The sequence below is a fragment of the Maniola hyperantus genome, chromosome Z (genome assembly GCF_902806685.2).
Source record: "Maniola hyperantus chromosome Z, iAphHyp1.2, whole genome shotgun sequence".
NCBI lineage: Eukaryota > Metazoa > Arthropoda > Insecta > Lepidoptera > Nymphalidae > Maniola > Maniola hyperantus.
In genome coordinates, this window is record NC_048564.1 from 11,010,566 (window position 1) to 11,024,180 (window position 13,615).

A 13,615-nucleotide genomic window follows, 5' to 3' on the forward strand; every position below is an offset into this window, starting at 1 on the left:
TTCAGTTGTGATGTAGTACCTACTCTTGAAATTGATAAACTGTGATATATATTTTTATTTACAAACATATTTCTGGTCATATGTTTGGTGGGAGGCTTCGGCCGTGGCTAGTTACCACCCTACCGGCAAAGCCGTGCCGCAAAGCGATTTAGCGTTCCGGTACGATGCCGTGTAGAAACCAAAGGGATATGGGTTTAATAAAAACTGCTATACCCCTTCCAAGTTAGCCCGCTATCATCTTAGACTGCATCATCACTTACCACCAGGTGAGATTGCAGTCATGGGCTAACTTGTATCTGAATAAAAAAAAAAAAAAAAATTACAGTTTAAATCTGTGACTTATCTAACCGTAACCTATTTTACTATATAAAAGTAGTTTACACGTATGCTTTATGCAGCATTTTGTTGCTGGTTCATCACTGATAGCTAAACTTAGGATTTAACACCTCTAGAACTTGCGGTTTTTCATTAAATCTAAGATTGAGTCACATAATGATTCTAGGTTATTTGCAATTTACCTATAAATTATTGTGAAACTAATAAAAACATCCGTAAGTTTAATATCACAATGATTAATGTTTAAGTGGTTATTTAATACTAGGATGATTAATATTAATTTACATTGTGTGTAAATTGTTGGCTCAGGATCTGTCATTCTCCTTTGTATTTTCAAATCACTGTTTTCAGTACTTATTTGTATTCGCCCTCAAGTATTTCAGTATTTAAAAATCAGTTTTCTTGAAACCTAAATTTGAATTTACTTTCACTCGTTCAAATACATGAAAACAAGTCAGTAACACAGAAAGTCGAGCTTTTGCATTAAAATGTAGTTTTTATATTGGCGCCTACGAAACTTGTCTAGGCAAAACAAAAATGTTAGCCACCAAAACCAAAGAAAGTAATAATTGCGATGATTATTATTATTGACTAGCTTATGCTCGCGACTTCGTCCGTATGTACTACACAAATTTCAAACCTCTATTTTACCGCCTTAGAGGTTGAATTTTCAAAAATCCGCTTTCTTAACGGATGTCTACGTCATGATAAGCTATCAGCATGCCAAATTTTAGACCGATTCGTCCAGTGGTTTGAGCTGTGCATAGATAGATCAGTCAGTCAGTCAGCTTTTCCTTTTGTTTATATAGATTACTATTTATTATTTTTCATTTTAGATACTTTTCATTTTCGCCGGGCCTGGGGTTCCGTTATCCGTAGGACCTCAAAGGAAATAGAAATAATAATTAGTATTTTCAAGTTTCAAAGTAAGATTACTACTTATACCAAATGGAGTATCTTATGAAAGGGACCTGTACTTACATTGTAAAACTGATTTTTATTTATTTTGATACATAATAGTTTTTGATTTATCGTGCAAAATGTCGAAAAAATACGACTGTAGTACGGAACCCTCAGTGGGCGAGTCTGACTGGCACTTGGCCGGGTTTTTTGTATGGGATTTTTCTTTCTTCACTTCAGCTTACTGATGCAAGCAGAGTGGCCATGACTGTTCCAGAACTGGTCGGGGCGGACATGTTCTGGAATGTTAACCACGTACCGGTAAACGCAGGGTAAGACGACCTCCAGCCCACTAGACTGACGACCTTACAAAGGCGGCACGAAATGGTTTATTTTCGCGTGAAGTTGCCCCAAAATTTGGTCTGGAAATTAGAAATACATATTTCAGGGTTTAGTGGGATTTCAATTCAACGTCCGCATCGGGGCAAGTCAGCTTACGAGATACCTACTATTCACAAGGTCTGATTTCACCGCTGTATTAATTAAGTGTTGTAACGGATCAAAGCGTGCAAATGGTACTAATGAACATGTGGAGCTGCGTTGATAATTTCTTCGCAAACATGTTAATTATGGAGACTCTCTTCGTAATGACGGCCGTGATGATGGTGGATACGTCGCCAATCTGCTCAGTTTACTGTGACTCCTTGTGAGTAGACAAATTTATTTTCAATCAATTAAGTACCTACCTACCTAGCCTGTTTGCATTCACTAGTCAATAAAAGATCTTAAGAAATAATAATCAAAAAAAAATTAAAATTAGGAATCTACAAACTAACTACCTAGTTATGCTATTATAATACCTATAACGCGCTATGCTAATCATCATCATCATCATGATCAACCCATCGCCGGCTCACTACAGAGCACGAGTCTCCTCTCAGAGTGAGAAGGGTTTTGGCCATAGTCTACCACGCTGGCCATGTGCGGATTGGTAGACTTCACACACCTTTGAGAACATTATAGAGAACTCTCAGGCATGCAGGTTTCCTCACGATGTTTTCCTTCACCGTTAAAGCAAGTGATATTTAATTACTTAAAACGCACATAACTCTGAAAAGTTAGAGGTGCGTGCCCGGGATTGAACCCCTACCTTCGATTAGAAGGCGGACGTCCTAACCACTAAAATATCACAGCTATGATGAATATTGTGAAGATATTATGGGTAAAATTTGGATTAAAGGACACTTTTTTTTCAGATTCCTAAGTAACAAACCACGGCCCTTTGATTGTTATTGTTGTCCATTACAAGAAAAAAATTCTGTAGCCAATTTGTCGAAGATTAGTAACTTGAAAATAAATGAGGATAAACAAACTTTTGACAGAACAAGAAATCATTATCGAGAGCATTACAATGAAAGCGAAGTACTTATCGCAAGGATCATTAGTCGAGAATATCCTAATGATACTGTTGCGAGTATAATCAACGGTACTGAAATTTTATCTAACGCTGATTTCAGAGAAGGTACACAAAATTACCTAATAATGATATTGATTTTTAAAAACTTCAGGAGCGAAACTTTATCTACCCATTGAAGTCGAAACTATAACTATGAATAGCCAACCTAAATATTCTTTGCAAAAAGTTCTAGAAGAGCGACCAATAGATATTTATAAAATTAATGGAAAGCTGTATTATACAAGTGGTAAACATAAAATACCAGTTATATATTTTGTTCTAAAATCAAATAAAAGTTTACGAATAATAACCTAGGTTACGAGAATTGTGATAAAACAGAAAAACATAATCAATCCTAATAATATCATGTGAGTGGCGTAGGTACCGCGTTTTATACAACGATTATTTCAACCTAGTTACATGGATGGTGGTCACGATGTGTATTACACATCTTTAACGATGTGGTGCTGTGAGATGTGACTAAGTAGGAGCTATCACTTGCAGTATCGAACTACCCGCCATCTTTCTTTTCGCAGGAAATTCGCACGAACGGGCCGGCAAAATACACATTCAACGTCACTTTGGGTGTCGACTGTGGACTAACGTATGACGCTGTCCTGCAGGTCGATATTTCAATCTCAATTTTAGGAAAAAACTATAGTTACTAAATATAAAATATTCCATTCGTAGCCCATGCCTAAGGACATAAGTCCGATTTTAAAAAATACTTCCCAGGAAACAGCGTCAACCCACCAGGTCCCCTGCCATCATTCCGGCTAATCCCTGCCGCCTTGATGAGTGCAGGATATAACGATTTTATCTGATATCAAAAATAGTTCTTACAGGATGAATCACAAAAGTTTGACAAATTTCTAAAGTTACCCGTAACGAATGCACAGTAAAGGTAAACCCCTGGCTGACATGAAGTTGGTATCAAAGACAAACGGTTTTTAAGAGATGGCAATATTGACTGTGTCAGTGTCAGTGTGACCGTTTACTGGCAGATTTCTGCCATTTGGGCAGATTGGGCTCCTAAATTTTAACTCTGGCAGTTTAGCTGACGATTTAAGAAAGCGGCAGAATGTGGCAGATTTCAAGGAAATCCTTGTTATTTTTGAAATAAAAAAGAAAACTCATGATTTTATGTCTGTTTACTTTATTTTTGTATGACTTAGGTAGTTAGTAGGAAATTATTACTTAATAAAATAATAAAGCACTTTATTTACTGAACTTTAAAAAAAATTATATAGGTAAAATTACAAGTAGGTAATTAAGTAAATAAACAACCTAAACAATAATCTACATACCATCATCATCATCAAATCAGTCGTCGTCTGACCTCGGATGCGTTCGGACGTAACGTAATTACTGTAGTAATTGTCAATCGTGTGTGTGTAGGCGCCTAATGGCGGCCAACAAATTGCAATGTCCGAATTGTCGGATTGTTATTTCGGAAGTGATGGCGTTTATAGTGAACAAGGCGGATATTATGGATGAGGAAAGCATCCTACGTCTCTGTAATACGGCTTTTACCAGTGAAGAGATAGCAGAGGCAAAAAACCTGCTATTCGAGTCTTTGAGTACAACGATTAAGCGGAAGATTAATCGCAAGGGAGAAGGTAAAACAAACCGTGATATTCAAGACATCATCAGCGTAATAAAGGAAGTTGACCCAGAGCTATTGCCTATTTTTGTGGCTAGAGACCTGCAGAAACTGCCACCGGTCACGTTCGATCATTTTTTATTTATTTTTTATTTTATTTTATTTATTTTATATCTAATTAGAACGGCAGTGCCACTTACACTAACTAGATGATTAATAATAAATTTAAATACAAATAAAGGTACAAGAAAAAAGACATAAAATACAAAACGATAAAAGATCAAAGAATTTTGAATATGTACGCTGAGAACATTGAATGACATATTCATGCAATGCTCTCAGCGTACTTCAGTACCTAACTCCCGAACCAGTATTATAGACCCATCATTAAATGGGTCCCATTGAGCATTATTGTCCAAAAGCGCGTTGAATGATGCTAATAAACGGGGTATAGGTGACATAGATCTAGCAACAGTGCGATGATGTGGGACCACGAAAAGTTTATTTTTTCGTGGACGAAGATTACTATTGGATTCAGGGACACGTATGCGACACAGTTGGTTATGAAGTTCTGGAGCATTAACATCTCCTCGCAAAATTTGACACATAATTTTGAGTTGGTCGCAAATGCGTCTGACCTCCAGGGAGTTGAAACCTAAGCAACCTAACAGAAATTTGGTTGGGTATAGGAAAGGATAATATCCATAGCAACGTTTATACAGGTATCTTAGGAAGGCCTTTTGTACTTTTTCTAATATAAACCCGTACTTTGCCTCGTACGGATGCCAGACACAGGTGCTTGTTTCGAGCTTGCTTCGGACTAAGGCGTAATATAGTAATCGTATTACCAAAGGACTATGGAACTCCCGAGAGTTGCGTAGTACAAATCCTAATCTTCGAAATGAGTCAGCTGCTACGGTGTTAATATGGTCATGGAAGGTCAATTTTTTATCAAAAATTACACCTAGGTCTTTCATGTTCTGTACTCTGGGAATAGGGATTCCATCCATTTTATATTCATGTATCAAAGGATACCGAACTTTACCAAAGGTCATAACTGAACATTTGTCACGATTGAACTCCATTTTGTTCACTTTACTCCAGTGATATACAGCTGTAAGATCGCATTGCAACTTGAGACAATCTTCGATAGAAGTAATTTCGAATATTAGTTTTAGGTCATCTGCATATAGCAAGCATTTTGCATATTTTATAGATTCTGGAAGATCGTTTATCATGATTAGGAAGAATGGAGGTCCTAAGATAGAGCCCTGGCTTACACCGGATCGCGTATGATATCGTTTAGACTCATATATGCCATATCGAACGAATTGCTGACGGTCACGGAGGTAGTCTGATAATACATGTAGGAGCTGAGGAGAAAGACCAATAGCACTGAGTTTTTTTAGAAGAATATCGTTATTAACTCTATCAAAAGCTTTGCGGTAATCAAAATAAAGTGCATCTGCTTGATGGCCTCTATCTAGGCAGGACGATATGTATTCAGTAGCTGTTAATAAGTTGGAATTGACAGACTTCGTAATCCTAAATCCATGCTGTTCGTCACATAGTAAATTACTGATTTGCCGGCTTATCTCTCTATGCACAATTCTTTCAAATACCTTGGCAGGCGTTGAGAGAATAGCTATGGGCCGAAACTCCTCTACGGACGTCGTACCGTTTTTTAACTAAGGTAAGTAATGTAACTCGGGTCAGCTTCCATTGAGAAGGATATTGTCCAGTCTTTAAGATTAAATTAAGTACATGACAAAGAGGGAGACTAAGATATTTACTACACATTTTCAAAACATCAGCTGGTAAGTTATCTGGTCCAGTTGCGCAATTTACCTTCAGTTTATCAATGCCATATCATGTAGATGTGACTAGATTATTAAAAGACATCATCACACTACGGCACGATATATCGGTCATTAAGGAAACTTATGTCACAAAAGATATGCTAGTAAACAAACAAGATACTACCCTGAGCACAAGTTGTTATGTGAATAAGCGAAGAGGTGCCTGTTTACCAGGTTTTTATGATTGTGACAGCGGGCCTTTAAGTTTACCATATATGGAAAATGATTTAGTTAACGGCCTAATGAGTGGTGCGGTGCATAGTGCAAATAGTACGGTCAAGGTCAATGAGAAGGAGGTAAATACATCGACCGTTAACACAAGTGCATCCCGCAACAACAATTGTGTACATCTCTCTGTTACTCATACGTCGCCAGCGCAATGCAAAACTCGTCGTATAGAATCTCGAAACAGCTGTAATATTCTGAACTCGGATGCGCAAACGATACAAAGTGAGTCTAGTGCGCAGGTCGAAAACAATGCGCGCAATAAGGCATTCAGGTTTCCTCACGAAAAAATATACATACCTACATACTATAGGTTGGTTCAAGAATTTTTTAATATTATTTTATTTATTCATTCTAGTCCCCATAGGAAATAATAATATGATGGCATATTTTTGGGAGTTGACAGATTTTGGTCGATTTTTTGCCAGTGTCGGGCAGATTCTTCATTTTTGAAATGGTCACACTGGCAGAGTGGTGTCAGCTGTGTTGCCAACCCTACTGTTTTAACAGTAGATTTACTGTTTTTGTCTTGACATCCCTGTTTTCTGTTTCAGTTCGAATTTCTACTGTTTTTAAGTGATTTATCCGAATTTCGAAATGTAAAAAAAATCCAAATCCCAATACGTTACAACCAACATGTCAAACCGGAATAACGTTTTAGAGCAAGCAATGAAGATAGTCGGTCACGCGCCTTTTTACAATTGTGAATTTGAAATCAATAGCGGGACTGTACCATATACCTATGATTTTAATAATATTATACAATAAATATTTATTTTTAATAAATATTATGTTTACAAATATGCCGATAGAGGGATCCATATACGTAAAAACTCAGATGACACTTTTTCTTCTATCAGTGTGTTATCAGTGTATGAACTATTGATGATTAAACGAAAGTTGACCTAAGTGAAGTTCTATCATAACGAATGTTATGTCGGGCAGTAGATTTGATGTTTTGAAATAACTATTTTACTGTTCTGTTCTGATGTTTTTTTAAGTTCCATTTGCTGCTTTTTGCTTCCCTGAGGTTGGCAACACTGGGTGTCAGTCCACTTGTAACGATCAAAGCGGGTGAACATCTAGGAGAGGTCGTGGAGGAATTTACCATCTAGCCACCATCGCCGTTCGCCAAAAACACCATGGCTGACACCGACAGCGAAAAGGCGCCGCAGCCGCAGCCCCAACAGGACCAACAACCAACACCTAAACCTCAGCAAAAACAAAAGCAGGTCATTGGTAAGTATCGCTCCGCCATCTTGGTTAATGGTTTCGCGTGTCCCGGTGTTTCAAAAGCACATGGCTTCTAAATGTTTTACTTATTTCGAGTTATTTAAATACAACTTTAGCGCTAAAATGATCAACTCAAAATAAGTAATTATTTATTGTATGAAAATTTTATCTGATCTGGATGCAGGTTAACCAAGCGTTCTTATCGATCGTTTGGCCCCGGCATCCGGGCGTCTAGTTTCATAGAACGTAATATTATCTGTTAATCGATAATCTAGCGAACTGATTTTATTTAAGAGCTATACATAATTGTATTTTTTAGGTTATTAGGTTTGGTTTTTCCTCTAGCATTCTAGTAAGGTCACTAAACTCTTGACAGTCGCGTAAAAAATGCTCGCGCTTTGTTATACTTTTTCCGTGCACAATTGCAAAATCATTAGCATGACTTACCGCCATTTTGTACACTGATTTGAGTGCAACACTAGGATTTTGTTTGATTTGTCATTTGAGCGCTACCTACTAATGAATTTGTAAGCATTTCCAAATAATTCATAGTGTCAGTATACCCAAACTAAAATGAATGTATTAATAAGTTCTATCAGCTGATCCATTGTGAACTTTAATCTTTCCTATGCTATTAATTATACAGGATGTTTTACTAACAAATACGCATCATTTAACTATGAAATCATGAGATCAATAGAAATATGTATCACAATATTGGTAGCTGTATGTTTCCAATATTCCAATATTGGTAGCTGTGTATTTTAATTATGGTTTTGTTTGTATTGCATTACTTTTAGACCTATTTGATATACTCTCTAAATAGTGAAAATTCCATATGATACAAAATTATTTATATTTTGTATGGGGAGATTTGAGAGAGTTAACACTATATTGGCACAGTTGGCTTTTTCTAAACTAAATTTAGAGTATCTGCATCCTTTTCTTTTTAACAATGTTAAAAAGGGACAGAACATGAACTTTACATTTAAAGACTAAAATTTTAGTGCACACTACAAATTTAAACGACTGTGCGCTAAAATCACGGGTTTTACCATCTAAAAATTAAATTTAAAACTATCAAACTGCGTCTGTCCTTTTCATAATACATTAGTAAGAGGATGCAAATACTCTAAAATTAGGTTGTGCTCAGAATCAGTACCAATATCGTTAAAACACTAAAATTTAGTCTTTAAATGTAAAATTCATGTTACGTCCCTTTTTAGCAATATTAAAAAAAAGATGCAGATAGTCTAAATTTAGTTTAGAGAAAGACAAAAGAATCAGCGTCAATGGCTTCTTATTTAGGTGATGTAAAAGAGATGTCAAAAAAATGAAAATTCAATGAATTAAAAGCTTAATTTGCTATAATCCACTCAACAAGCTTTTGGTTCATTGTATATGATGGATTTCCGCAAAGTAACGTCTGCTTTTCTATCCAACATTTAAAATGTAAATTTTCTTTTCAGCTGAGAAAGTTTCGGGCACTGTCAAATGGTTTAACGTCAAGAGTGGATATGGTTTCATCAACAGGTAAATTATGTTTTATTTAAACATCTCATTTTCGTTCTATTCTAGTGGATGTCTTCAAGAATCTATAGTATGCGACAGGTCGAAATGACAATCGGGGAGGGAATGCCCCCACACACCCGCAAAACCCCACGCGCTATCCGGGTGCTTGGGACATGCGTTTGTGTGTTTGAGAGTAATTGCAAACTCATGCTTTTCTGGAGCGAATCAAATCCACTTTAAATAGATTTTTGATTTCTTTAAAAGGCAAATCTTAAATCTAAATATATAAAAGGAAAAGGTGACTGACTGACTGATTTTTCAACGCACAGCTCAAACTACTGGACGAATCGGGCTGAAATCTGACATGCAGATAGCTATTATGACATAGGCACCTGCTAAGAAAGGCTTTTGAAAATTCAGCCCCTAAGGGGGTGAAATAGGGTTTTAAATTAGTGTAGTCCATATCATAATTGAAGGAAGGGGACCTCTTGACGCCTATGTCAATTTGTTTTGCTGTCCAAAGGAATGACACTAAGGAGGATGTGTTCGTACATCAAACCGCGATCGCCCGGAACAACCCGCGCAAGGCTGTGCGCTCGGTCGGTGACGGCGAGGCTGTGGAGTTTGCTGTCGTGGCCGGCGAAAAAGGCTACGAGGCAGCCGGAGTGACCGGCCCCGGCGGCGAGCCAGTCAAAGGCTCGCCCTACGCAGCCGACAAGCGGCGAGGATTCCCACGCCAGTTAGTAAAAAAACAGCTTTTTTTCCATCAGAAGTCAACAAGAAGTGTAGTTAGGATAAAAACTGGAGGTTGATTTTACCACAAGTCATCAAGACATGTAAATACACTTTGTATTATCCCACCTGTGTAGCATATCCAGAGCGCCCCCACTTATAAGACTGCAGTGCTCACCAATGTGTGTTTTTCGGCAAGCTCGTCCAATTTTTAATCATTAAATCAATTGAAGTTTTTCAATATGGGCTATGGCTAATTCTTTTGTACACAATCTCTAAACAAAACCAAATTGACAGGTCTAAATCTTGTGCTATCCTTTTCCGCAGAGAGCATTTTGAAAGGGATAGTAATACATTTTCATAGATTTATCATTTAGTTAAGTAGATTCTGTACAACACAATTACTCACATTAAAGCTACAATTTCCTATTGCAGATACTACCCTCGGCAAGGAGGCGGACGCGGCGGTGAGGGGGCTCCACGCAGAGGCGGCATGGGACGGCGCGGGCCCCCGCCCACCACGGGGGGCGCGCAGGGAGATGAGGGACAGGACGGCGGCGGGGCGCCGCCGCAGCGGTAACTATTTCCGCTAATAATTTTGTATTACACAATCTGTGAAGCGAAACTAAGTTCGTTTCGCGTCACTTATGTCGGTAACGCGTCTTTTCATATATCGGTTTACACTGTGAACTACAGAGCTAAACTAAGCCACCGCACTGCATTAACACCACTATATTATCTTACAAATGCAACAACTGACTTTCAAAAAGTGTAATTTACTACCTATTTTGAATAAACCATTTGATTTGATTTGATTCGACCCATAGTAAGCGAGTGAAATGCGACAGGTTGAAATGGCAATCGGGGACGGAACGCGCCGCACACCCGCATAGCCCCCGTAGATAGGTAGATCTATTCACGAATGATAGCATAGCCCCCGTACCAACCCGGTATGGGCTAGCGCGGGTGACGTGTGCGGGGCGTCCCTCCGTCATACCTCGATTGCCATGTCAACCTGTCACACATGAACAGTTTGTATAAAAGGAAACAATTTGCTTATAGGTATTTCCGCCGTAACTTCCGCGGCGGGCGGCGCGGCGGCGGACCCCGGCCGATGTATCGCGGCGGCTACCGGTACGTGCGCCCGCGCAACAACCCGCCGGGCCAGGGCCAGCCCCCGCGCCAGAACGGGGCGGAAGGCGAGGCGCAGGCCTCCGCCTCCGCGGCGCCGGCGCCCGCCAAGGGCAAAGCCAAGCCTGCGGCTCCGTGCAACGTCACCGAGGTCACCACCAATGAGAGCCAGGCCTGAGCTGCCGGCATCTTGCGGCACGTCCAGTAGTGCATTCCAGCCGTGCCGCACACCATCACTACTCTCTATCTATTCAACTAACGAGTGTTTCGTTGCATCATGGAGATCGATGATCAGATCATTGTACACACGTATGGTTGATTCAAATAGCAGCTGACATATTGCTATGTTACATACAAATACCAACAAATGACAAGAATGCATACATACGTGTGTTGTAGTATGTAATGTAGTCATTTTTTGTTTGTTAAGCAGTAGTAGTTCCTATTTGAATCGACCGTACTCCATTTTATCTGTACATGTCAATGGGGGGTGACGAGAGTGGAACTGCATAGTATCATGGATCAGAGATGTGATATTTTATCTTATTTTAAAATAATGTGTTGTATTGTGCACCATACGGCCGCCGGGCGGCGAGCGATAATGGGCGGATTACACCTACCGAGTAGTGAAGCGAAACAGTAAAATGTCACTCGGCCGATACAGTGCTGTGGCTGAGAAATTGCAGCGAAATAGTGTTTATACCAAGCGAGTACTCGGCCGAGGACACTGACTCGCCACTGTACTCGGTAGGTGTAATCTGCCCATATATGTTTTATTTTACTATTATTAATATGTATTATGGGTCGCCGCGCGCCCTTGCCTCGGTCGAATTGCGCGTTTTATATTTAAAATGTTTTTGATGAACTATTGGTATACACAAAAAGTAAATATGAAATCCTAAATCGAGATGTTGTGCAATTTTAAATTATGTTTTAGTTTTATGTGTCGAGAAATGATATGCAGGTCCTGAGGCCCCAGAATGATCTTATATTTTTAGGCATATGGATTTATTTTAATGAATTAAATTACTGTATGAATCAATTTTATCAATGTATTTATTATTATTAATCAGTTGCAAGTTTTACCCTCACGTTCACAACCATTAGTATGAAGTCTCGCAGTGGATCGTACGCGTTGCACTTCGTTAATTAATGAATATAATCTGATTGGTGGAACCTACGCCTTCAGGTGCACTGTGAGAGATCATTGGGATGATTGTGAATATGGATAAAGCCTACACGTGCTGGACTAAGATAATCTTTCATTTTGATGATTATCTAGGTTTTGCTAAAATTTAATGCATGATTTTATGACATTTTAAGTAGTATTTTTGAACTTCTAACATTCAGAGAAAATAAACTTCTTTTTACCTGTGTGAAATTTCTTTCATTTTTGCCATAGATTAAACTAGCTGATGCCCGCGGCTTCGCCCGCTTGGATTTAGGTTTTTAAAATACCGTAGGATCACCACGATTTAGGAATGCAATTCCTTACAGCATCAGGGTTGAAGAGTTGGGTCCTTGTGGTCAAAAATTCTTTACTTGGTAGGTGCCTCCAATATTCATTTATAACCGATAGTTTCATAAAGGAGTTCCCACGTCTAGCAAACAAGGCCGTTAGCATAAGTGACTTAGGAAAATGAATCCTTAGCTAAGGCACCTCAAGAGATTATTTTTTAAATTCAGTCTGCTTTTTTGTGTCAACGCCATCTAAGAACTATGTTGCAAAATATTATTATCGCCATCTAGCAGTATATCAAAGAACTGCGTTGTAAACTATGGGTCCTACGAGCCAGTGTTGCGACTTGGGGCTGGGTTTAGTTTACAACAAAGTTCTACGAGATACTGCTAGATGGCGTTAACAATATTTTGCAACATAGTTCTTAGATATAAAACTAGATGGCGTTGACATAAATAAGGCCAGTTTATCAACTGACTTCAAAAGTCTAAGCTAAGTTACGGCTAAGTCGGTAAGATGGTAACTAGCCACGGCCGAAGCCTCCCACCAGACCAGAGAAATTTTTTAAATAATGAAATTCCAAATTTCCCCTCCGGGAATCGAACCCAGGACCTCCCACTAACAACACCACTGCTCTCACTAGTGCGCCAGGGAGGTCGTCAAAACACGTTTCTGGTAAGATAGCCGTAATGTAAGATAAGAATAAAATAAATTCGCGCAGACGTCCAATACGTTTCTTTTTCAAATAACGTTTAGTGTTAGTTTAATAACCTTTATTGTACCTACACCGAATAGAAAAGACACAAAAAAGTAACATATAAAAGACTAGCTTATGCTCGCGACTTCGTCCGCGTGGATTATGCAAATTTCAAACTCCTATTTCACCCTCTTGAAGTTGAATTTTCAAAAATCCATTCTTAGCGGATGCCTACGTCATAATAGCTATCTGAATGCAAAATTTCAGCCTGATCCATCCAGTAGTTTAAGCTGTGCGTTGATAGATCAGTCAGTCAGTTAGTCACCTTTTCCTTTTATTTATTTAGAAGAACATACAATTAGCGGCCTTATCGCTGGGAATCGATCTCTAGCAGACAACTAGGTTGAAGAGGATTTAAAGGCTAGTGAGACTGGGTTTAAGGTGTACCTACGTAGGTAAGTTGTTAGGGAAC

At 38.7% G+C, this 13,615-nt stretch overlaps 2 protein-coding genes and 1 long non-coding RNA gene across 3 annotated transcripts in view; all 3 read left to right on the plus strand.

The window, feature by feature from the left end:
• Positions 1-1,869: 1,869 nt before the first annotated feature.
• LOC138404558 (uncharacterized) lies at positions 1,870-3,775 on the plus strand. The gene is made up of 3 exons (XR_011238451.1): positions 1,870-1,942; positions 2,493-2,758; positions 3,229-3,775. It is a non-coding gene; the product is annotated as an uncharacterized lncRNA (long non-coding RNA).
• A 3,637-nt stretch (positions 3,776-7,412) lies between these two features.
• On the plus strand, positions 7,413-12,368 carry LOC117995320 (Y-box factor homolog). Its single transcript, XM_034983323.2, has 5 exons — positions 7,413-7,618; positions 9,082-9,145; positions 9,648-9,863; positions 10,292-10,432; positions 10,919-12,368. Exons 1-5 carry the CDS (start codon positions 7,522-7,524, stop codon positions 11,163-11,165), a joined length of 765 nt encoding a protein of 254 aa, XP_034839214.1. The 5' UTR covers positions 7,413-7,521; the 3' UTR covers positions 11,166-12,368.
• A 1,218-nt stretch (positions 12,369-13,586) lies between these two features.
• LOC117995317 (facilitated trehalose transporter Tret1-like) overlaps positions 13,587-13,615 on the plus strand; it is a 38,209-nt gene continuing 38,180 nt past the window's right edge. Inside the window, exon 1 of the mRNA XM_069509143.1 lies at positions 13,587-13,598. The gene's annotated coding sequence lies outside the window, so the exon portion shown is untranslated. The remainder of the gene's footprint in view (positions 13,599-13,615) is intronic.